We start from the raw sequence: 26788 nt of genomic DNA, 5'->3' as shown, positions 1-26788 counted from the left end.
ACAGTAAGCTCATACGCCACCCCCTCGTATAGCAAGCGGAAAAAAGAGTACATAACTTCTCCAGCTAGAACGGCTGTAGTTATCATTTTAGGAAAACTAAAGGAATTTTGAATGTGGTTTGTATTGAAATCGGAACGACATATGCTGCATCCTACGGTGTGACATTAATAAAACTGAGATGAGCCATTCAGGATAGAATTCGCGATCTCTTGACTGCCGATCTCATTGTGTGTTTCAACCATTTCTGTATGTTAATGAGGATTACCTTCCTGGTAAATCCGTGTAGAACATCCAGCTGCTTGTAGAACTTCTTCCCCGTCGGAGACATGCGGAAGATGAAGTCACTCAGAAGCCACGGCCTGACGACTCTCTTGATTGTAAGCTCGGCAATACTGAAATGAAACATCAAAATAGTCATAGTAAATCTTTCTAGTCTCAATAAGCGGGAGGAGCTATAATTGGAGGTCATCCGCAGTGTTTTCCATCCTCGCCTTTAAATATTTTTAAATACTAGGTAAGCCTTACTCAAAATACAGTGTAGGTTCTTTAAATGCAAACTATTATTGTCATTGGGTACACAGACTATTCTGTTGCATTACTGTATGGTGTGTAAGACATGTTACAGTGTTTTAACTTATATCACACCATTCTAAATCTACATCTACATGGATACTCTGCAAATCATATTTAAATACATAACAGAGAGTTCATCGAACGACGTTCACAATTCTCTATTATTCCAATCTTGTACAGCGGCGGTGTCTGAGCTGACGTTTTAAATGTTAATAGATCCGAATAGATTCGAGATATAAGAATGAAAAGAGAATAACATGTACCTGTGCGTGTAATAGTACGCGACCTATGTCACAGAAGGTTTATTAAGAGGACACATTTTTTATATGCACACTTCATGCCGTAATATGGGACGAATAGAAACAATGGGGCGAATAGAACCAGAATTTCCAAAAAAGTTCTGTGCTATTGTGTCGAAAGACAAATGGTAATATCATTCAAAGATTAGTTTGGTTAAGTTGATGGTTAAGCAACGTAATAGAGAAATACAAATTTCGACGTTGGCAGCACTGTAAATTGATGTTTTGTTCACTCTATGACAAAAATCCGATTTGCTTATTTCGAACCTTACCTGTAAGTACCAATATAAATTGTGTTGTTTTAACGTAATAATATGGAAAGCTAATTTACAATCCCGCTTCATTGAACAAAAGCTCAGTTTTAAAGTATAATTTTATCTAACTTGCGTTTTAGCTCATTGAGAATAGAGGGTTGAGTTCCCTTCATTTGAGGGGTGAACAGAAGCAGTAGCCGTCAGTGTCTGTCCATAAGCAGATTAAGAATTTAACGAAAATGGACAACCGTCTGGCATTGTTCTCGACCTAGGGGATCACACTGACTGAAGTATGTGGGAAAAAATGAGCTCTCATTTAGATTGTATGCATATAAAATTCGTTATTTGGAAGGCAAAGGTTATGTTTATGTTTTTTTAAACAAGTCCGATTAAACAGTTTTATTTTAAAAGATAAGGAATCACATTTTAGTCAAGGAGATGTTTGAAAGCTCTTCCTTACTTCCGGTGGTACGACATCATTTTCGAAGATAAGGTCAGTGACTTAAGATATTAACAAACGAACCAACTTCATCAGTGTAATTTTGCGTTAAAGTAATCAGGTAACATGATTGTTATGTAATGTTTTTGTATGCGCTGTTCCTCGCCAGATGTAAGATATGGCCTTAAGGCCCTAATCAGTTTAGGCTAAAAATGCAATAAATAAATAAATATATAGATATAATTTTAAAGAAACACCAATTTTATATTCGCAAAAGGCGTGACAACCCCGCAACCCATCACTATAGGCACAAATGTAGCTATAGAAGCTGACAGTGGCTCCACAACGAAGCCGAGAGTTGAAACCTGGGAGAGGGAACGAAAATCGACATGCGAATCAGTCTTCGGGGAACAGAGTTCGCTTGCCGTGCAGAGACAAGCACGGAGATAAACACAAATGTGACCAGCGCAAACGTTGAAACAGAGCACGGAGCAAAGCAAAGTCAGGTCCGAGGTAGCTGAAATAAGGGTTAATAGCTGAAGGGGCAGAACTGTCGCCGCTGGCAGATAAAAAACACCAGAATCAGTGGCTCCATCCATTCCACGCCTCGCGTGCACCCTTCGTGACGGCGTTCTGTACTGTTTCGCTGCAATATCCATGCCAGTTCTTCTGCTGGCGGGAATACTAAAACCTACGTGTTCTTAAGCAGATGAGTTGTGCAAATGTGCTATATGAATTTATTGTCAATTTTAGCTAGTTTAAATTCACTATTACCGTACAAGGAAATGAAACATATTTATTCTTGTTAGAAAAAATATACATCTTCACAATGGACCGTAACTGCGTTATTTTAATTACTGGTGTCACTGAGTTGCTGCTTTGCCTGACCGTGAGCGGCGCTAGCAGCGCGTACCAATATATGCCCTCTCCTAGTATCTTACTTCCAGGTCGTTGTCTGTCGTAATCCAGTTCGGGCAACGAGTTCGGGCTGCCAGTCAGTTGGAACGCGTCTGGAATGCAGCCCGGACCTGTCACTCGGGGAGTTGCAATGCGGCGCTAGTGCTGTCGGGTTGGAGCTGTGAGGTTTGCTTCTACATGGCTCGCCCGACCATAGCTGCCACGCATCACTTGAGCCAGGCCACGGTCTTGGTGGATCGTTGGTCGGTCGTCCAACCGGACGACGCGTTTTGGGTCGCCGATTGTTCATATGTCGGCTGTGTGTGTGTGCATCAACTCCCGATTTGTCTTCTTGCGTGATTAGTTACTGTTGGGTATCGTTCAGGTCTTGCTGCAAGTGTTTGTCAGGTTGGGTGTGTAGTTGGCTGACGACTATTTTAGACGTTGTTGGCATTCTGAGGGTAGTCTGTCGGTTGGTGCGGACCAGGGAGGATATCTTCGTGCGGCGCAGTCGGCTGGGTCCGCTAGCGGTCTCTGCGCAGTGTCGGAGCGTGTGTGGAGCAGTCCGATCGCTACGAGCTTCGTGGCTCACCTACCCAGGACGTCAAAGCTGAATGATGTGTTAAGTACACAAGTAATCCCAGTTCATGTTGTAGTGTCACCGCCAGACACCACACTTGCTAGGTGGTAGCCTTTAAATCGGCAGCGGTCCGCTAGTATACGACGGACCCGCGTGTCGCCAGTGTCAGTGATTGCAGACCGAGCGCCGCCACACGGCAGGTCTAGAGACACTACCTAGAACTCGCCCCAGTGGTACAGCCGACTTTGCTAGCGATGGTTCACTGACAAATTACGCTCTCATTTGCCGAGACGATAGTTAGCATAGCCTTCAGCTACGTCATTTGCTACGACCTAGCAAGGCGCCATTATCATTTGCTATTTATCTTGTGATGCATGTACCGTCAGACCGATGTTCACCAATTATGGATTAAAGTTAAGTATTCCAACAGCTAAGACCCTTTTTGTTAAAGTCTAACTTCCTTAAATGCTCCAGACCTCACGCCAGCCTGCGTGAGCCTTAACGCGTGCCTTTCGGCTACCAATCATAGTGGCTTGGCTGTCTTGCCAAGTCACAACACATGTTGTGTAGTTCGTTACGGTGGTTCGCTGTTGGGGAGTTTTTCCTGTGAGCAACACCAAGTGGTTATAGTGGTGAGGCCAGCCGGTGTGGACGAGCGGTACTTGGCGCTTCAGTCTGGTACCGCGCGACCTCTACGGTCGCAGGTTCGAATCCTGCCTCGGGCATGGATGTGTGTGATGTCCTTAGGTTAGTTAGATTTAAGTAGTTCTAAGTTCTAGGGGACTGATGACCTCAGCTGTTGAGTCCCATAGTGCTCAGAGCCATTTGAACCATTTTGTAGTGGTGAAACCGAGCCGCCGTGCGGTGGAATTAACTATATTTTTCCACTACAATTCAATTCCACCATCGGAATTTTCTGCCTTGTGGCCGTTAGTGCTCCATTTACCTGCCCTGGCCACTAATGTAATTTCAGATTTCTGGCAGTGTCCTTTTCTCGCATGTTGTCGCTGTCCAGCATGGTCTGTAGTTTAGACAGCTTAATACATATTTCATTGTGGATAATCACGTCCGTAACAGTTGACCTTTGAGTTTTCATGTACCAATTGGTGGCTGTAAGTCGTTTTGTCGGTGGGTCCATGACTGTCTCAGAGGGCAGGCCCACGCCCCCCCCCCCCCCCCAGCTCCCCCTGGAGGCATCTAAGAGCTATTGTCTATACTGTCCTTTTAATGGCTGTTTAATGGTCTGTTGGTAATCTATTATAGCAAATGCTTTAAAAAAATTTGTTGCGTTTTATGTAAATTAAGGGCCTTAAGCCTTTATAAGTAAGTTTGAATTCTGGCAAGTGGATATTTTGCTGAAGGTTACTGTTGTTGTCCTTTCTTTTCATTTAGTGCGCTGTCAGCCACTTAAAACTAAAAAGTTTAAGGTATTTTGAATTTTTGGAAAATCAATTGTGGGCTCTCTTCCACTTAAAACCTTATTCTTAAATTTAGTTATTGTCGTTGCGTTGCTTTTTCATTTAGGTTGCTTTCGGCCAACTAAAACTTACAGGTTTAAGGTATTTTTGAATTGTTGGAAAATAAACTGTGAGCCTTCAGCCGCTTAAAGCCTTATTCTTAAAATTTCCCCTTAAGCGAAAACATTGTGGCCTTCTGCCTTAAAAGATTATGGTAATATATTTAAAAATTTTGAAATATAATTGTGGCCTTTAGCCGCTTGTATTGCATTTGTTTATGTTTCTTCTATCCAATTTTGCTTTGAGCCTTTCAGCCTAACTGCGATATATACACTCCTGGAAATGGAAAAAAGAACACATTGACACCGGTGTGTCAGACCCACCATACTTGCTCCGGACACTGCGAGAGGGCTGTACAAGCAATGATCACACGCACGGCACAGCGGACACACCAGGAACCGCGGTGTTGGCTTTCGAATGGCGCTAGCTACGAAGCATTTGTGCACCGCCGCCGTCAGTGTCAGCCAGTTTGCCGTGGCATACGGAGCTCCATCGCAGTCTTTAACACTGGTAGCATGCCGCGACAGCGTGGACGTGAACCATATGTGCAGTTGACGGTCTTTGAGCGAGGGCGTATAGTGGGCATGCGGGAGGCCGGGTGGACGTACCGCTGAATTGCTCAACACGTGGGGCGTGAGGTCTCCACAGTACATCGATGTTGTCGCCAGTGGTCGGCGGAAGCTGCACGTGCCCGTCGACCTGGGACCGGACCGCAGCGACGCACGGATGCACGCCAAGACCGTAGGATCCTACGCAGTGCCGTAGGGGACCGCACCGCCACTTCCCAGCAAATTAGGGACACTGTTGCTCCTGGGGTATCGGCGAGGACCATTCGCAACCGTCTCCATGAAGCTGGGCTACGGTCCCGCACACCGTTAGGCCGTCTTCCGCTCACGCACCAACATCGTGCAGCCCGCCTCCAGTGGTGTCGCGACAGGCGTGAATGGAGGGACGAATGGAGACGTGTCGTCTTCAGCGATGAGAGTCGCTTCTTCCTTGGTGCCAATGATGGTCGTATGCGTGTTTGGCGCCGTGCAGGTGAGCGCCACAATCAGGACTGCATACGACCGAGGCACACAGGGCCAACACCCGGCATCATGGTGTGGGGAGCGATTTCCTACACTGGCCGTACACCACTGGTGATCGTCGAGGGGACACTGAATAGTGCACGGTACATCCAAACCGTCATCGAACCCATCGTTCTACCATTCCTAGACCGGCAAGGGAACTTGCTGTTCCAACAGGACAATGCACGTCCGCATGTATCCCGTGCCACCCAACGTGCTCTAGAAGGTGTAAGTCAACTACCCTGGCCAGCAAGATCTCCGGATCTGTCCCCCATTGAGCACGTTTCGGACTGGATGAAGCGTCGTCTCACACGGTCTGCATGTCCAGCACGAACGCTGGTCCAACTGAGGCGCCAGGTGGAAATGGCATGGCAAGCCGTTCCACAGGACTACATCCAGCATCTCTACGATCGTCTCCATGGGAGAATAGCGGCCTGCATTGCTGCGAGAGGTGGATATACACTGTACTAGTGCCGACATTGTGCATGCTCTGTTGCCTGTGTCTATGTGCCTGTGGTTCTGTCAGTGTGATCATGTGATGTATCTGACCCTAGGAATGTGTCAATAAAGTTTCCCCTTCCTGGGACAATGAATTCACGGTGTTCTTATTTCAATTTCCAGGAGTGTATATATATATATATATATATATATATATATATATATATATATATATTTCCAGTTTCAACTGCGTGTCTTCAGTCACTTGAAATTTATCTTGTTGATTTTTAAGATTTCTGTTTGGAGGCCTTCAGCCGTGAAAGATAGCTCAGATGGCTCTGAGCACTATGGGACTTAACTTCTGAGGTCATCAGTCCCCTAGAACTTAGAACTACTTAAACCTAACTAACCTTAACCTAAGGACATCACACACATCCATGTCCGAGGCAGGATTTCTAACCTCCGACCGTAGCGGTCACGCGGTTCCAGGCTGTAGCGTCTAGAACCGCTCGGCCACCTCGGCCGGCCCTTCAGCCGTGAAAGAAATGGATTTTGTAACTCGTAGTTGTAAAGGTTCAGCTATGTGCCGTTTTGGTTTTCATGTGTTATTAAATTACAATAAACAACAATTTTGAAGTGAAACTGACAGCAACCTTATATGGCGCTTTCAACAATCCAAATCACCTGTTCTGCTCCGCGGGTTTACCGGGCGTATCATGCTCTATGAAGGAAATATAACAGTGAGAGAGGGAGAAGAAATATCCGTCAGGTGTCGTCTAATTCGTTCTTCGTTGCAGTAGGTGTCTGCTTTTAAATACAGGTGCATTATCAACTATTGTCTTTCCTTACCTTGATCACTCTGAATACGCATGTGAACGGAACGTTGGCGCACTGATGACTGATTGGTGCTCTGAAAAGTGTAGGATGGTTACAGTGATCAGCCAGAGGATCATGACAGCCGACCTACTACCGATATAAACCCATCCAGGCGAAAGCACCTCCTCCATGGCATGGAATGACGACTACTCAGACAAGCACTGTGCATGTTGCATCATTTAGCGTGCTGACCATGTGTAGAAGGGGGAAGGCTAGCGATATGAGTTTGACCGAGGGCAGACTGTGAAGGGCAGACTGTGATGGCTTAAAGGCTTGGAACGAGCTTTTCGGAAATTTCACGATTTGTCAGGTGTTTGAGGAGTGCTGTGGTGAGTGTCTTCAATACGTGGGGAAATCAAGGTGAAACCACGTCCAGACGTCGGGGAGTTGGGAGGCCACTCCTAATTATAGGCTGGGCAGACTGGTAAAACAGGCCAGGCGGCGAACGGCGCTGGAACTAAATTCAGACTTTAATGCCGGGCAGAGTATATGTTAGTCTGAACACTACTAACGATGGGCCTCCGCAGCCGACGACCAATGCATGTTCCAGTGCTAACATCACGACCTCGGCAACTACGACAGAAATGGGCACGTGCTCATCGGAAATGGACGTTGCGCATTGGCAGAGCGTTGCATGGTATGATGAACCCCAAAATCTTCTTCATCATGCCGATCAGAGGACGCGAATCCGCCGTCTTCCAGGGGAACAATTCCTTGACACCTGTACTGTGGGACGGAGATAAGCTGGAGGCGGCTCCATTATGCTCCGGGAAAGGGTCTTATTGGCATCCATGGGTCCAGTGGAGCTCATGCAAGGCACCACGATAACCAACGAGTTTCGTACACTGGTTGAAGACCATCATTTTTCCCGACAGTAGTGACATTTTTCGACAAGGTAATGTGGCATGTCACAAGGCTAGGAGTGTGACGGAATAGAGTGCTTCGAGGAACACAGTGGCGAGTCAGTTGATGTGCTGGTCCCCCATCTCACCAGATATATAACCGATCGAATGCATTTGTTATGTGATTGAACTTGGCGTCAGAACTAGGTGACTTGTGTGTGCAGATGCGGTGCCAACTTCCTCCAGCGCACTAGCACAGCCTCATTGCTTCCATGCCACGACGCGTCGCCACTGTTATCCGTGCAAAGATGGACATATGAGCTATTAGATAGATAGTCACAATCATCTTGATAGTGATGTTAGTGTCATGACTTGCCATCAGGTGCAAGTGTGTGTGTGTGTTGTCCTTAGCGTAAGTTAGTTTAAGTTAGATTAAGTAGTGTGTAAGCCTAGGGTCCGATGACCTCAGCAGTTTGGTCCCATAGGAACTTACCACAAATTTCCAATTGCCATAAGGCGCCGGTACTGGTAAGTCGGCGTAGGGTTGAACACAAGCATCAGTCAACGTGGGTCTGGACAAGGTGAACAGGGCCATACTCGTAAAACTGTTTTATCAAAACAACAGCAATAGTGCTGTTGCTCTTCAAGAGAGTGGACGCGTTAAAGGAATACGGAGAGGTCATCTTTCAGCACCGGTGTTGACGAACATGATTCGAATGTTAGAATTGACTGGCGGTTTCGGAATATGCTCCTGGGAGGGATCGACGGTCAACTGCGCCAGTTGCTGTTGATGTGCGATCTCCAAGCTCAGCACGACCTGTGTAACAACAGCTGAACGTTCCGTGGTCCACCGTTGTTTCGGGCAACAGTAAATCAATCAGAAAGTGAGGTTCAGGCTGTCGTGGATGCAGATGGCCGTCACACTGAGCAACGTTTGTAACCTGGGACTTAAACAGGTATCGAGTCAACAAATGTTTCTCTCCCATGTGGAAATTAAAATGTGTTTCTTTCAATTGCTTATTCATTATCTCTCTACCGCATTTTCTTACAAATGTTTCCAGGAGGTTTTACTGTCCTATGATCACTCGTTTTTCATGGAGGCCTTCTCAAGTAGTGGAAGTTTATACCGTGCAAATATTTGCAGATGCTTTGGCGACACAAACCAGTGACGCTCCCCTCTTTGGCTTTGGCAACAGCAACGTACCACTGTATGGTGCATTACCTTTGGATCCCACTTGGTAACATGGGCAACAACGGCTGCTCACAATAAATTTCTGTTGCCCATTTCAAAGGAAAGTCCTCCAACCTAAGACGCTATCATTTATACAGCTCATATTCGTGCTTTTATTCTATCGCTAGGCCACGAGCTGTAAAATGGTTGGTTCAAATGGCTCTAAGCACTATGGGACTTAACTCCTGAGGTCATCAGTCCCCTAGAACTTAGAACTAATTAAACCTAACTAACCTAAGGACATCACACACATCCATGTCCGAGGCAGGATTCGAACCTGCGACTGTAGCGGTCGTACGGTTCCAGACTGTAGCGCCTAGAACCGGTAGGCCACTCCGGCCGGCTACGAGCTGTAAAAAGATGTTGAAACATCCCCTTAGGAAAATTTATATTTTACTGTGCTGGAAAACCTCTACGTTATTTGATTTTCAAACAGCTGCGCAAAACTGAACGTACTCAGACTGTTCTCTCTGTACTTATTCTGATCATCACTAAAATGACACACAATATTTTTAGCGCAACGCAATCTGACTTTCAACAATCCCTACAAAAGAATGGTCCTGACTAACAATAACTTATACCTGTCATGAATCATTTACCTCACACAAATCTTCGTTACTCAAACTACTGCAATACAGCGAGCGCCAGTACTGCCAGCTAAATAAAATATTCTAACTACTGAACGCACTAACTACTGATAGGCATAGTTAGCAAATCAAAGATTTTTAGAGAGAACAAACAATGTATTTAACTTAATAATGTTCAAAAGTCATCATATATATATATATATATATATATATATATATATATATATATATATATAGTTCATGATATCCAGTATTACAAATTTACTCTTTCTGATGGACACACGTCCAAATCGTCCGCTCTCAAAATTCTGTCATCTCTCTCCCCACATCCATCACTGCTGGCGGCTCAGCTGCAACTGCGCAACGCTACGCGCTGTTCACATCGATCTGCCCAACACTACAATAGCAAATATTCCAACAATGCAAAGCAGCCACAGACTGCACACAGCACAGTCAGTGATTTTCATACAGAGCGCTACGTGGCATTACCAACATAAAACCCTAAACAGCCTACTTACATAGCCCCCGTTACCAACATAAAAACCTAAACAGCCTAGTTACAATGTAGCCCCCTCAAGTTGCTGAAATGTAGCTCACTGAAGGATCTCGATTTTCATCAGTCGTTTCAGATGTCCAGCTGCCGACAAAGATGGCCTGGAGACTCGGACAGTTGGCAGCAAGTCCTTATTTACTTAGGAATACAGTAGTTCTTCTTTTGTTCAGTGACCCACACGTAGAGGATTGAACAACAGTACTTCATGCTTCTCTAAACACTCATTTTGGCTGGTAATATGGTTTTATTTCTCTGAAAATTCAGTCATCCTTTTTGCATCAGGGTCGACCATTTCATGATGATGATGATGATAATAATGAGGTCCCATACTCCTTGACAGAGCGTAGGGGGCGATGCGGGAGAGTCGCACGGCGTACTAGTCAAAGTCCTAGCGGCGGTGGTTTGCCATTGCCTTCCTCCGACCGTAATTTCATATCGTATCAAAATTCATATTTCATATCGTATCAAAATTTAATATATTTGATCATTCCTCAAAAATATATTAATTCTTACAAACAATATTGTGTATACTCTGTGATTTAGAGTAACTTACTTATACACCGCTGCTACATAATCAGAATCGATGTTGTGCTGTGCGTCGATTGAAGTCCCCATAGCAGTTTCTATAAAAAAAATAAAGGAAGGATACGGCTGTTAGTAGAATAACGTAATAAAAATCACCCGTTACTGAGAGTGAAACGAGTGTGCAAGACACAACGACATATCAGGACGCAATATTTACAAGCAAGCAGGAGAAAACGTTAAGCTCAACTGCACAAACACACGTTTCGTACATAAAAACGAGGATGTCACAGCTAGGGACTAGCCAAGTACTACAGTTATGAGATGATGTACTTATTTAGAACTGTGACTGATTTTAGTTGGCAGCCACAGGACACGCGCAATGTAAAATGAAAGGAAGATACCGAAAAAAAGACTGAGGACACCAAAATGATGTTTGGGTGAAAACACAAAACAATAATTCGTGTACTTGCAAAAAAATCGATCCATCCTTCAAATGGTTCAAATGGCTCTGAGCACTATGGGACTTAACTTCTAACGTCATCAGTCCCCTAGAACTTAGAACTACTTAAACCTAACTAACCTAAGGACATCACACACATCCATGCCCGAGGCAGGATTCGAACCTGCGACCGTAGCGGCCGCGCGGTTCCAGACTGTAGCGCCTTTAACCGCTTGGCCATCACGGCCGGCGATCCATCCTTAATTCATTATTATTATGATAATAACAATCTAAAAGCAAATTCCGTAAAGACGCTGGTCTATCCTAGGTTGCCGCGCGGGATTCGCCGAGCGGTCTCAGGCAGCTGCAGTCATGGACTATGCGACTGGCTGAGGTTAGAGTCCTCCCTCGGGCATCGATCTCGCCGAACAGACCCATTGACTAATTCAGCAACATAAAGGGTTTGGGAGAACATCATAGAGGAACATACGACTGAGGAGAGGAGTGTCATGATGCTAGGAGTACCTCAGAAAGAGGGGTTCGTGGCTGAAGGGTGTGGTGACCTGCAGGATCCACATATAATGGTCTGCTGAAACCTGCCCCATCATTGTACCACAGAAAATCTGCATGCAGAGAATGATACGGCCCTCAAGGCAGCGATATTCTGGAACTTACGGTCCATCTAATAGAAAATGAACTGTGCCTGGCAGCATTTTTCTATTATATTATTTCTCAAACCAACATCCCTGTTTCTCAACACATACTAATCGTACAGGGATGTATGAGGTATCGTTATAAAAGATTTTTTAAGCCGACTTGTGGCACTGAATGTTGATTTTGCGCTAAAACTTACTATTCGTGGAAAATTTTAACAAGAAAAGGCTTTTAATTTCTTGTCGCCATCAGTCTTGTGACTGGTATGTTGCGGCCCGTCACGAATTCCTCTCGTGTGCCAGCCTCTTTATCTCAGAGTAGAAATTGCAGCCTACGTCCTCAATTATTTGCTGCGTGTGTTCCAGTCTCTGTTTTCCTTACATTTTTTTTACCCTCTACTGCTCTCTCTAGTTCACTGGAAGTCATTTGTGATGTCTTAACAAATGTCCTACCATTCTGTCCCTTCTCCTTGTCAGTGTTTTCCATATATTCCTTTCCTAGCCGGTCCTCCGGAGAACCTCCCCATTCCTTACCTTATCAGTTCGCCTGATTTTCAACATTCTTCCGTAACACCACGTCTCAAGTCCTCGTTTCACTACTGTGCTTCAAACTTAAATTCCAAGAAATTTCTTGCTCAAATTTAGGTCTAAGTTTGTTAGTAGTAGAGTCTTCTTGGCCAGGAATGCCCTTTTTGCCGCTACTTGTGTGCTTTCGATGTCCTCCTCGCTCCGACCGTCATGGTTATTTTGCTGCCTAGGTAGAAAATTCCTTAACTTCATCTATTTCTTGACCACCAATCCCGATGTTATGTTTCTTGCTGTTTTTATTTCTGCTGCTTCTCATTAATTTCGTGTTCCTTCGATGTATTCTCGGTCTGTACTCATTAGACTGTTCAGTCCATTCAGCAGATTCTGTAATTCTTATTCTCTTTCACTGAGGATAGCAATGTTATCAGCGAATGTTATCACTGATAACCTTTCACCTTGAATTTTGGTTCCATTCTTGAAGCTGCTTTTATTTCCGTCATAGCTTCTTCCATGTACAGATGGAACAGTAGAGGCTAAAGACTACATCTCTGTCTTACATCCTTTTTAATCCGAGCACTTTATTCTTCTTCTCCGACTCTTATTGTTCCCTCTGGTTCTTGTACATATAGTATATTACCCGTTTTTCGTTATACCTTACCCCTATTTTTCCCAGAATTTCGAACATCTTGCACCATTTTACATTTCCTAACGTATCTTGATTTTTCTTCAGTATTGCTTCCATTATCAAACAAACGTCACAACTGCCTCTCTGGTGCCTTTAGGTTTCTTAATACCAAACTGATCACTATTTAACACATCCTCAATTTTCCTTTCCATTCTTCTGTGTATTTTCTTGTCAGCAACTTGGATGCATGAGATTTCATGCTGATTGTGCGATAATTCTTGCATTTATCGACTCTTGCTTTCTTCGGATTTGTGTGGATGATGCTGCTCCGAAAATCTGTCGGTATGTCGCCAGTCTCATACATTCTACACACCAACGTAAATAGTAATTTTGTCGCAATTTACCCCAATTAATTTAGAAATTCAGGTGGAATGTTATATATCCCTTCTGTTTAATTTGATCTTAAGTCTTCCAATGTTCTTTCAATTTCTGCTTCTAATATTGGATTCTCTGTCTGTTATATATCGACTCCTGTTTTTTCTCCTATCAAGTCATCAGACTTCTTCCCCCTCATAGAGGCCGCTCTTAACTATCACAGGCAAATGGACATCATGTACGCTCTGCATCATACCTATATTTTAGGAAGCTAACTGATTTACCACGAGCTAGGGACTCCCTTTTCGTATGATCTTATTACAGATATCGTTTTATTTGTTTTAAAGTACATATTAACTGTATAATTTGTATAAAACATTGCCATAAATAATAATTGTGATCACTGCGGTAGTCCATTATATCTGCCGTCGTGCAAGTTGACTGCTCTAAACAAATACACTTTCTCAAACGACATACAAAATTGTCATTTTCGCCAACTACCGTTATAGCAGCGACTACGCTTATTCGAAAAAATGTCATTATTTACTACTATCCAAGTGTGAAAGTTTCGCACAAGTGCCCTGTTTACAATTATGCTCAGCTGATTGACATCGGGAAAAGTATTGTAATACCGCTGTTAAACATAACACCATCTGATCGAAACATGCCTTGTCAATTGACCAGTAAAAACTTTCCTACTTAAATTGCTTTTGCGATCGTTATAAACAAGTTGCAGGGACAAACCAACAAAGAGAAGGAATGTGTTTACCAAATCCCTTCTTTAGTTACGGACAACTGTATGTAGCTTTCCAAGGGAAACTAAATCAACTAACGTTTTTGTATCTCTTAAGGAAAATGAAAAACGAAAGGCACATTTTTATGTCGAATACCGTTTACACTGAGGGACTGTAATGCTCTGTAATGAGTTTTTTCAAAATTATATTCATGAAAATGTGAACACAAAAATGTATTATAAATTCATGAATATTATTTCACGTCGTTCGGTTCATTTTTATAGATGTTTCCTCTTCATTCCTACAACTACCCTTATCCCAGCGACAACATTTATTCCAAATACTGTCATTATTTAAAATTATAAAAGTGCAAAAATTTTGCACGGACCCCTGGTTGCCGGTCGGAGTGGCCGTGCGGTTCTAGGCGCTACAGTCTGGAACCGAGCGACCGCTACGGTCGCAGGTTCGAATCCTGCCTCGGGCATTGATGTGTGTGATGTCCTTAGGTTAGTTAGGTTTAAGTAGTTCTAAGTTCTAGGCGACTGATGACCTCAGAAGTTAAGTCGCATAGTGCTCAGAGCCATTTGAACCATTTTGAACCCTTGGTTGTTATTATTTCGTATTAACTAAGTCCAGGACACGTAAAATAAAATATAAATAGAAGTTAGGAGTCGCCAACAAACCGCCGGTTCCCTCATAATTAAGTAAGAATGTTTAAAATCGGAGGAAGACACGCAAATCTTATCGTACTTAGTAAAGTACTACGATTTACAACAAATTTTACGGTTGATGATGGCCTCATCTCTCACCGCATGGCTCTGAGCACTATGCGACTTAACTTCCAAGGTCATCAGTTGCCTAGAACATAGAACTAGTTAAACCTAACTAACCTAAGGACAACACACACATCCTTGCCCGAGGCAGGACACGAACCTGCGACCGTAGCGGTCGCCCGGTTCCAGACTGTAGCACTTAGAACCACACGGCCACTCCGGGCGGCTTATGTTCCAAGTACCTTAAAACCAATTCTCACCACATATTATGTCGAGAGCACAGCGTGTGATGTAGGGGTAAATGTCGAATGACTGCCCGTCAGCTTTCGTCTTGAGCAAGTTTACCAAAACCTCAGCTTTCTCTGCGAACACTTCTACGAAATTGTCCAGGATGCTGAAGTGGAAGGCGGGCGTTATCATCTTACGGTGAGAATGCCACTTCTTCCCTGAAAAGTTTACAAGTAGCATGAGAGATTATTGCAGGCAGTTGAAGCGTATTGGCACCATATATCGAAGGAGTCTCACCTGTGCTAGTGAGAAGGCCGTCCCCCAACCACGGGTGAAGGAAACTGTAGCTGTCTGCCTTAGTTATCAGTTCGCTGCTCGCCATTATTTTCTGAAATATTGGGAAAAGGGAACATTACGACTATGTTTTGAGTTATGGCTTCAAGTGAAACAAATGTGCTCAGTGCTTTTTATGAACAAACATGTAGATTAAAACATCTAGTCCCAAACCAAATTGCAACAAACTTATCTTAACACACAATTTAGATATTAGTATGACCCAGTAATGTTTATATAATTCTCTGTTACTGGATGGAACTGGGCTAGTTTTTAAACTACTTACTTCTGGCATTCAAGGAAAAAACGTAGTTTTCAGGGTTAAAATACAGGAAGCGAAAGTTTATTTGCAACTCCAGCAGAAATCAAATTGCAGTTACAAGAGTCGCAGGACAAGAAACAGAGGACGCAGTTGAAAGGCAGAGAGCCAGTGTCGCTGTGTATCCGCTTCGTGAGGCTCCTGCTGGCTGCTGACTTCGCTGATATTTACTCCTCACTTTGTCGACGATGGAGCGTTTCGTTTTTAGTATTATTTGATGAAGTTCATCAAATATATTGTATTGACGTGCCACGATTTATTGTATTCTTTGTCGATTGTTATCATACCAAGACACTCGAATAAAATTTCAACTTCGTTGAATTCTTTAATCTTGGACATCCTTCTCTAGATGCAAATTACTATTCAATATTCTTCTGACACTCTACCGTAAAATTTGGTTCGTTTCTTGGCTTTCTTGCGACTACTTTTGCCGAGTGAATTCCCCTGGCATCTGTGTGTTCTAAGGAATGCCACATTAGTTCGCGCTGAGAAAAAAGCAATCGTAGAATTCGTTGTTGGGTCCATAGATGCACAACTACCTCTTTTTCGCACCTAACAGAGGCTGTATTTTTTCTCATACTGATCGAGATACAGCAATGGTGACCTCACAATTTGCACACCGAACAGAATATCAAAGGAGCAAAGCTGAAGTTAGGAAAATTAATTAATCTTGAAGACGAAGACACTGTAATGCCATCTCAGACACTAAGGGATCAGGAAGATCAACTGAAGGAAATTGATAGATATTTGTGAAAAGGCTATAGAACAAATATCAATAAAAGTAAAACGAGAGCATTTTCATATTTAGTTATGCTATGAGGGGAAAATTAGTAGGACTGAAAGCAGTAGTAGGACTGAAAGTAGTAGAAGAGTCTTGTTTTTTGGACGACAAAATAAGTGATTTCGGTGGAGCTACAGAGAATATAAAACACATACCGGCAATAACAAACAAAACTTTTCTGGAAAAAAGAATTACGTTAACATTGCGTATAAATATAGGTTTTCAGAAAAATTTCGCAAGAGCGTTTGGAGAGCAACTTAATATGGAACTGAAATATGGACAGTACAGACATGTTAAGCAGTGAACCTTTTGGAACGTAGCGTTACAGAAGAGTGCTGAAGACCAGGGGCATAGATTTACTAATGAAGAGGTACTGTAGCAGGAATTAATAAAGGAAGGGATAGGCTGATAGGCTGATACAAGACGTCCTGAGGCACCACAGAACAGTTAATCGGGAAATTGAGGTTATGTTATCTGGTTTCTTTCGCAACTGCAGTCACATTACTGAGACCTAAAGTATTTTGTGCACTTCGAACATTTTCCACTTTCGAATACATTCGATTTTGCTCTTATGACTGTTTGCCATTGCTGTACACCAGCTTGGTTTTACCAGCATCAGATTCGACAACTGGTTGTTTCGTTATTTTACTTATAGACATCTGTATCAAAACTCCTCTGCGTCAGGGATGTGACACTTCGTCTCGGCACGTAACCGTTACCGCTATTTGCTTTTCGCATGTCTCTGGCTCTTGCAGCGCTCCTTACCTCAAGTTGGTCTGGTTTGCTGAGGTGGACCGGATTCTGTAGCACTACTTACCTCAAGATGCTCTGGTTTGCTTATGTGGACTTCCGGTCTAGGACCAAGCCATGTTCGATGTATGGGCCAGTACTTCTTGGTTTGTTCGTCCGCGAAAGCAATTAGATCTAAAACAAAAATTCACACGGTACTCCGGATGCAGTCATTTTTTAACTTGTTCAGAAAGGAATCAAATACGCTTTGGTAGAATGTATTTTTGTAACCAGTTTTTCACTCTATTCCTTGTACAGGGTGAACATTAACCGAACTGACAAACTGCAGGGACGGATTCCTGTCTGTAAATGGACCCTTGATCACATAAACGCCCAAAACTGGCTTGAAATGTTTCGTCATGTGGTTGGTGTCTGTGAGGGTACTTATTTTGGTACAGCCGTGCTGTCTCTAGACCGTTTCCATCTGCTTGGCCGTACACAAACACCATCTCGGCTTGTTACCCAATACTGGATAATTCTGCTGCTTACAGCACGCTACATCAATCACACAGCCTGCAACACACAAGGAACACACGGCACGTGGTCAGAGGAACTTTCATTCGTCAAAGCCATCAACCATGACAATTATTCGTTTCCGGACTTCTGTTCATTCGACCTTTTTTCCTCCATTTCCAATCAGGAATCTGTTGTCCCTGGAATTTGTCGGTTTTATTAGTCTTCACCCAGTATATGTGAATGACCTTCCACTTAACATGCTAGAGGCAGAATTGGTACTTACTACAAACGATATTATGACGGTGAGTCGAATGAAAACCTTAAATATTTTTTTAAATATTATTTATTGTGCAGAAGTGGTACAAAGCTGTATCATTTTTCAACATGATCTCCCTCACGCTCAATGCAAGTCCTCCAGTGAAGACAAAGTGCATAAATTCCTTCAGAAAAAATTTCTTTTGGTACTCCTCGCAATCATGCACCGCTTGGCGCACCTCTTCATCAGAACGAAACTTCTTTCCTCCCATTGCGTCTTTGAGTGGTCCAAACATATGGAAATCACTTGGTGATGAGGAATGACGCCATTCCGTGCTCGCTCTCTTCGTTTCCGGTTGGTGGAAGTGAACCCAGGTTTCGTCCCCAGTAACGATTCTTGCACGGAAGCCATCACCTTCTCGTTCAAAGCGCCGAAGATGTTCTCCACAACCATCAACACGTAGTTCTCTCATTTCAGGAATCAGCTGCCGTGGCACCCATCTTGCAGACATTTTGTGAAAGTGGAGCACATCAAGCACAATGTGGTGTGCTGACCCATGACTAATCTGTAAACTTGCTGTAATGTCATTCAGTGTCACTCGGCGGTTTTCCTTCACTATGGCTTCAACTGCTGCAATGTTCTGTGGAGTCACAACTCGTTGTGCTTCACCTGGACGAGGAGCATCTTCCGCTGAAGTCACACCATTTGCGAACTTCCTACTCCATGCGTAGACTTGCTGCTGTGACAAACATGCATCACCGTACTGAACCTTCATTCGTCGATGAACTTCAATAGGTTTCACACCTTCACTGCGCAAAAACCGAATAACAGAACGCTGTGCTTCTCTGGTGCAAGTCGTAAGTGGAGCGGCAATCTTTATACTGATACTGCGACGGTATGTGTGCATCTGCACTATGCTACCAACTACAGGTCATTCTGCACGCTGTTTGTAGCACGCTTACCTACTTACAGGATAACGGCGCGAAATTTCAGTTGTTATTACAAATTTAAGGTTTTCATTTGACTCACGCTTGTATGATTATAATAAGTTCCTTCAGAGAGAAAGCAACAGCTGCAATGTACTGCGAGAAAAAGAGAGAAAAAAAGGAGACGTACCTCGAAGGAATTATACGAATGGGGCGGAAATGGGTAGATGTGTTGTACATGTACAGGAAACAAATGATTATTATTTCTCAAAAACTGAACGATTTATTCAAGACAAGTACCTTCACAAGTTGAGCAAGTTAATTACGCGTTGATTCACATGTGGTTATTTAGAAGTGGTTATTCGGCTTGCCATTGACTGATAGAGTTGTTGGATGTCCTCTTGACGTATATCCTGTCAAATTCTTTGTAACTGGAGCGTTAGGTTGTCAAAACCCTCGATGGTTGGAGGGCCCTGTCCGTAATGCTCCAAACATTCTCAATTAGGGAGAGATACGGTGAACATGTTGGCTAAGGTAGGGTTTGGCAAGCACGAAAACAAGCAGTAGAAATTCTAGCCATGTGCAGTCGGGCACTAGCTTTCTGATAATGACTTCCCACTAAGGGCAACGAAACGGGGCGTAGAATATAGCCGACGTACCGCTGTACTCTAAGGGTGCCGCAGATGACAACTAAAAGGGTCATGCTCTGAAAAGAAGTGGCACCGCAGACCATCAGACCTGGTTGTTGATGCTGCATGGTGATGCTGTTAAGTGATGATTTATGTACAACCAGTTTCGCTGCGGTAAGGTAGCATCTTCAGGTGGTTAGTAGTGCCACATGGGCTAGCACATGGAGACACCCCCAGCTTTCGTAGTCACATAATCCAACCCCATGAAGAGGGAAAGTCGTCAACAAATGATAACAGGCAGAACATTGGGCCGAATAGCGTAGGGGATGAGGCACCCGTAGTCGGCTGTCGCGAGGTAAAGCACTGGTGACTGCCCATGTTATAAGGCGGTATTATTTTTGTAGATAACAGATTTGTCTAGATATTGCTTCTCCGCTCCTTCATATGTCATTACCTCAGCTGTGAATTATTTTCATTTTTCACAACTGAAATCTCAAATTCACTTTCATCAAATGTCTCACTTATACAACATACTAATATAATTCACGACAACTAATTTCACATAAAAATTGATGTACTTAACATGAAATCGATAATTTTAAAGAACATTGCCTTGACAAAAGTAGAACGTACACTACTGGCCATTAAAATTTTTCAGTATGCCCATTAACCTTGTATTCTGTTAACTTCGAATGAAGCAATCGTAAAAGAAAAGAAGGATTTGACCCACAGTAATAAATAATAAAACCAACAAAGGGGCAATAAGAAGGTGCTACAGAAGCGAAATTTAACCGACAGGAAGAACATGCTGTGATATGCAAATGATCAGCTTTTCAGAGCGTTCACACAAGGTTGGCGGCCGTGGCGACACCTACAACGTGCTGACATGAGGAAAGTTTCCAACCGATTTCTCATACACAAACAGCAGAATGACCGGCGTGGCCTGGAGAAACTTTGTTGTGATGCTTCGTGTAAGCAGGAGAAACGCGTACCATCAGGTTTCCAACTTCGATTAAGGTCGGATTGTAGCCTATCGCGATTGCGGTTTATCATATCGCGACATTACTGCTCGCGGTGGTCGAGATCGAATGACTGTAACAGAATATGGAATCGGTGGGTTCATGAGGGTAATACGGAACGCCATGCTGGATCCTAACGGCCTCGTATCACTAGCAGTCATGGTGACAGGCATGTTATCCGCATGGCTGTAACGTATGGTGCAGCCACGTCTCGATCACTGAGACAACACATGGGGACGTTTGCAAGACAACAACCATCTCCACGAACAGTTCGACGACGTTTGCAGCAGCATGGACTATCAGCTCTGAGACAATGGCTGCGGTTACCCTTGACGCTGCATCACAGAAAGAGCGCTTGCGATGGTGTACTCAAAGACGAACCTGGCTGCACGAATGGCAAAACGTCATTTTTTCGGGTGAATCCAGGTTCTGTGCACAGTATCATGATGGTCGCATCCGTGTTTGGCGACATCGCGTTGAACATACATTGGAAGCGTGTATTCGTCATCGCCATACTGGCGTATCATCCAGCGTGATTGTATGAGGTGCCTTTGGTTACACGTCTGGGTCACCTCTTGTTCGCATTGACGGCACTTTGAACATTGGACGTTACATTACAGACGTGCTACGACCCGTGGCTCTACCCTTCATTCGATCCCTGCGAAACCCTACAATTCAGCAGGGTAATGCACGACAGCATGTTGCAGGTCCTGTACGGGCTTTTCTGGATACAGAAAATGTTCGACAGCTGCCCTGGCCAGCACATTCTCCAGATCTCCCACCAACTGAAAACGTCTGGTCAATGGTGGCCGAGCAACTGGTTCGTCACAATACGCTAGTCACTGCTCTTGAGGAACTGTGGTATCATGTTGATGCTGCATGGGCAGCTGTACCTGTACACGCCATCCAAGCTCTGTTTGACTCAATGCCCCGGCGTATCAAGGCCGTTATTACGGCCAGAGGGGTTGTTCTGGGTACTGATTTCTCAGGATCTATGCACCCAAATTGCATGAAAATGTAATCACATGTCAGTTCTAGTGTAATATATTTATCCAATGAATACCCGGTTATCATCAGCATTTCTTCTTGGTGCAGCAATTTTAATGGCCAGTAGTGAATTTATTAGGAACGTATTTGTCTTCGTGGTGTAGCAATTTTAATGGCCAGTAGTGTAGATTTGTTCTCCCCATTTCAAATGCTCTTGTTGAGCACACGTAATAATAAACCGCTATTCAATTTATAGTTTGGCAATTTACTGTTAAATTGAGTTTTTATATGCTCTGCCTTATGTACCCTCATATCAACCCGTTTCAATGAACACTTTTTTTTTTTCAGCAGTCTTCTGACTGGTTTGATCCAGCCCGCCACGAATTCCTCTGCTGTGCCACCCTCTTCATCTCATAGTAGCACTTGCAACCTACAACCTCAATTATCTGCTAGATGTATTCCTATCTCTGTCTTACTCGACGGTTTTTGCCCTCTGTATCTCCCTCTACTATAATGGAAGTCCTTCCCTGATGTCTTTAGAACTGTCATATCATCCTGTCCCTTCTCTGTGTCAGTGTTTTCGACACATAACTTTCCTCTTCGATTCTGCGCAGAAACTCCTCATTCATCACCTCATCAGTCTACCTAATTTTAAACATTAGTCTGTAGCACCACATTTCAACTGCTTGCATTCTCTACTTTTCTGGTGTTCCCACAGCCCAGGTCCACTACCATACAATGCTGTGCTCCAAACGTACATCCTCAGAAATTTCTTCTTTCCTATGTTTGACACTAGCAGACTTCTGTTGGTCAGGAATTTCCTTTTTGCCAGTGCTAGTCTGCTTTTGATGTCCTCCTAGCTCAGTCTGTCATTAGTTCTTTTGCTGCCCAGGTAATAGAATTCCTTAAGTTCATCTAATTCGTGACCATCAATCCTCATGTTCAAGTTTCTCGCTGTTCTCATTCCTTCTACTTCCCATATCTTTCATCTTTCTTCGATTTACTCTCAATCCATATTCTGTTCCCATTAGGCTGTTCATTCCATTCAGCAAATGCATTTAACTCTTTTTCACTTAGGACAGCTATGTCATCACTGAATCGTACCATGGATATTCTTTCACCTCGAATTTTAATTGCACTCCTGACCGTTTCATTTACGCACATTAAAAAAAAGTTTTGCATCACCTTCGTTCCGAGAGTTCCGGAACTTGTACAGAAAATCGGAACAGAGATCAACATAAAAATCATTCCTGCCCTTTTTATTGCTCATGAAAACCACACATTGCATGTTGTACCACCATACAGCGTGACCGTCAGAGGTGGTGGTCCAGATTGCTGTAGACACCGGTAACTCTAGTAGCACGTCCTCTTCGTGGCGTGCTACCCAGAAGTTCATCAAGGCACTGTTGGTCAAGATTGTAACCACGCACTCCTCAACGGTGATTCGGCATAGATTCCTCAGAGTGGCTGGTGGGTCACATCATCCATAAACAGCCGTTTTTAATATAATCCAGGCATGTTCAATAGGGTTCATGTCTGGAGAACATGCCGGACACTCTAGTCAAGCGATGTCGTTATCCTAAAGGAAGTCAGGAGGAAAGGAAACAAAAATTTGGAGTAGGAATTAAGGTGCAGAAAGTATAAATAAAAACTTTGAAGTTTGCTGATGACGTAATTCTATCAGAGGTAGCAAAGAATTTGGAAGAGCAGTTGAACAGACTGGACAGTGTCTCGAAAGGAAGATATAAGATGATCATGAACAAAGCAAAATGAGAACAATGGAAACAAGTCGAATTAAATCAGGTGATACTGAAGGAACTGAATTAGGAAACGAGACACTTAAAGTTCAAAATTAGTTTTATTGTTTGGGCAGCAAAATAATTGGTGATGGCCGAAGCAGAAAGTATATAAAATGTTGACTGGCCACAGCAAGAAAAGCGTTTCTAAAGAAGAGAAATTTGTTAACATCGAGTACAGATATAAGCGTCAGGAACTCTTTTCTGAAAGTATTTGCATGGAGCGTAGCCACGTATGAAAGTAGAACATAGACGATAAACAGTTTAGACGAAAAGAAAATAGAAGCTTTTGAGATGTGCTGTACAGAAAAATGCTGAAGATTAGATGGGTAGATCACGTAACTAATGAGGAGGTACTGAAGAAAATTTAGGAGAAAAGAAATTTGTGGCACGACATGACTAGCAGAAGGAATCGGTTGGTAGGACAGATTCCGGGACGCCAAAGAATCACCAATGTATTACTGGAGGGAAGCGCGCGGGATAAAAACCTTACAGCGAGACCAAGAGATGAATACAGTAAGCAGATTCAGAAGGATGTAGGTTGCAGTAGCTACTCGGAGAGGAAGAGGCTAGCACCAAATACAGTAGCTTGGAGAGTTGCATCAAACCAGTCTTCGGACTGAAGAGCACAGCTACAACAACACCGCAAATGGACGTCCACTGAGTGATGAGTCAGATGAATCAAGTTTTGTACTCGATCGGTCAGATGGCCATTGGCGCGTACGACGTGTAACGTGTGAAAGAAAACAACCTGCCACCCTGCACCAGTTATGGCACAGGGAATGTTTTCGTGGAATTCCCTGGGTAATCTCGTTATTCTGGAAGACACAATGAATCAACACATTTGTGCATCTATCCTATGATGCCTTGTTCACCAGTGTATGCAGTTCGTTTTTCGTCAGTACAATGCAATCAGCAGGACAGTGTCACATATCTCGCAGTGGACGTCCCTGGTTCGAAGCGCACCAGCAAGAGTTTACTGCATTCCACTGGTCACCAAACTACCCGGATTTAAACACAATCCGGGCTCAGCGGTACTACCTAGATCTGGCTATTTGCACCCTGCGATTGTACTGTGTACATTTTATTCTGCATAGGAACACAGTCGCTGCACTGATGCCTCCGTCAACTTGTTCAACAGTGTGTTTTGATGTCTTTTTCCATCAGAGTATTCTAGCTGCACGTTATTCTGGACATCAGGTACTCTGAAGTCAGTTGTGAGATTCATTTGTTTATAACTGTTAGTTACTGTACATTACTCGCAACTCATATTAGAATTTTAACAACTTAAACAGAAGATACTGGTTGTGTGTACAAACTGTTTAGTACATTTTCTTTTCTCTCTTACACCACTTGTCAACAATAGAAGCCTGCTACTCCACATAAGATACAGCGCACATTATTTTCTGCTATAGTTTAGCAAATGTAAGTAAAATAGCCACGTATCATTGTATCACTTGATAAGCGGTTCGCATGATTTTCCAGCGTTTTAGGGGCACGGGTTTGGAAAAGGTAGAGAGTGAAAAGCCTCGTTCATTCCGCAAGGCTTGAGACGGAGCAGTGTCAGCTGCATGTAGTGGACGAAAATTCCGGGAACGATGCGTGGCGATTGTCACTACAGGAATGCAAGTATCACACTTAATCTAATCTAATCTTTGTCCGAGTGCTTCTTTGAGAACGACTGTTATTCTTCATATGTATAGCGCAATTCCTTTCACCAAAGTGTTGACGGACGCAGTGTTATGGATGGTAGCCAGTTGATTATCTCCTGTTAAAAGGTATTATGAATTGACGTCATATCGAGCCACTCCTATACACAAGTAGTTAGAAGAGAGGTGGGCGTTTTCGGACCCATGTTTATTACATGACGGTGTAGCATACTTGGATCAGAGTCTGCAACGTCTGTTGTGGCTGAAAAGTTCCACTCGAGAGTGGCAGTTCCTACTGCAGTTTGGCACTTGAAACGCGAAGGACTCCCTTTCCATTTTTTCCTCTTCCTGTTTTCACCTTGTGTGCGTTCGTACTCTGAAACCTTGACCCCATTTCACACAGTTAGTTGCCACTTGACTCGGTTATCAGCAGTACTTCCCCAGCGATTTGGACTAATCTGGCCTTGGGCAGTTGTCTCTTGCCGACAGCCTTGAAGCAAAGGTGTTGTGTTCTCTCTGGCCTCATTCGCTTCGTACAACAGTTTCTTCTGTATTCTCTCTGTATTCATGCGCCTGACATGTCCGAGCCACCTTTGACGTCGGTGCGTCAGGAGTTCATGATTGCTGGTTGTGCTTGTGAGCTGTAAGACTTTGGTGCTGGGTACTCTATCTCTCCAAGAGATCTGAAAGGACCCTCGGAGACAGTGGAGGTGAAAGCTGTTATGTTGACTTTCGTGCTTAGCAATAGTTGTGTGTGAGCAGTCCATTGTCCCACACTCTTGTTTTTTTTCAATCTATCCATAACAGATAATGCTTTTGCCACGATACATAATGCTTAGTAATCTCAGTGTCCACAGACAAGCTGTTGCATATTGTAGATCTCAAGCACGTAAAGTCATCAATATCTGCAGAGAATAGCCATCAATGCTGATGGATGGATGATTGGTGGTGCCCTGCTGCCCTCTTAGTCTGTTGGAAGTCGATGGTAAGACCAAATTTTTCGCTCGCGTGTGATAATTTGTTAATTAGATGCTCCAGCTCATCTTCTGTGTTTGCTACCAGAGCTGCATCGTCTGCCTGTAGCAACCCAATATAACAACAGTAATTACTTTGGTCTTGGCCTTGAGGCAGATAATTTTGAAAGGATTTTCATCAGACCTAGCAGGTAAATACACTCCGTTCCCACAGTCGCCAAAGTCAATCGCAACAGAAAGCAAATGAAGATTCCAAGTAGAGCAGGGGCTAAGACATACCACAGCTTTACACCGCTGTTAACAGGGGATTCTACCGATGTTTTACCATCGAAGCAGATTGTCGCTCGCGTTTTCTCATGGAAAGAGACAGTTATTTATAGTAACTTAGTTGGGTATTCAATCTCCTTCTGCTTGTTGAAGAGCCCATTTTTGCTCACTAAATCAAATGCTTAAACAACGTCAATAAAAGCAATATAAAGTGGCCCTGCTGCTCGCGTTACTTCTCTTACAGCTGTCGTAGAGAGAATATCATATCCACAGGTGATCAGACAGGACTGAAGCCGCATTGAGATTCTGGGTAAATTCTGCAAGATGGGACTCATTACAGCATTAGGATGACTTTCGTGTATGCCTTCCCGGCTACACTTAGCTGTGAAATACCTCGGTAATTGTTGTAGTCACTTAATTCCCTTTCTGTTTACACAAAGTAACAATCTTCGAATTCCGCATACTTAGAGGGACGTAACTAACTTTTCAGCTAGTTGTGAGAAGAGAGTGTACATGTTTGAGAAGGACAGACTTGTTATACATCATAACCAGTGCAGGGATTCCTTCTTTATCT

General features: G+C 43.5%; 1 protein-coding gene across 1 annotated transcript in view; it reads right to left on the bottom strand.

The window, feature by feature from the left end:
* LOC126094846 (cytochrome P450 4C1-like) overlaps positions 1–26788 on the bottom strand; it is a 57588-nt gene that overhangs the window by 22092 nt on the left and 8708 nt on the right. Inside the window, exons 2-6 of the mRNA XM_049909449.1 lie at positions 17284–17390; positions 15331–15421; positions 15066–15251; positions 10707–10776; positions 266–392 (exon numbers count right to left, since the gene is read on the bottom strand). Of these exons, the coding sequence (XP_049765406.1) occupies positions 266–392; positions 10707–10776; positions 15066–15251; positions 15331–15421; positions 17284–17390 (581 nt within the window). The remainder of the gene's footprint in view (positions 1–265; positions 393–10706; positions 10777–15065; positions 15252–15330; positions 15422–17283; positions 17391–26788) is intronic.

This window comes from Schistocerca cancellata, chromosome 8 (assembly GCF_023864275.1).
Source record: "Schistocerca cancellata isolate TAMUIC-IGC-003103 chromosome 8, iqSchCanc2.1, whole genome shotgun sequence".
Taxonomy (NCBI): Eukaryota; Metazoa; Arthropoda; class Insecta; order Orthoptera; family Acrididae; genus Schistocerca; species Schistocerca cancellata.
The sequence above is the reverse complement of the archived record's forward strand: the minus strand, read 5'-3'. Positions and strand labels throughout refer to the sequence as shown.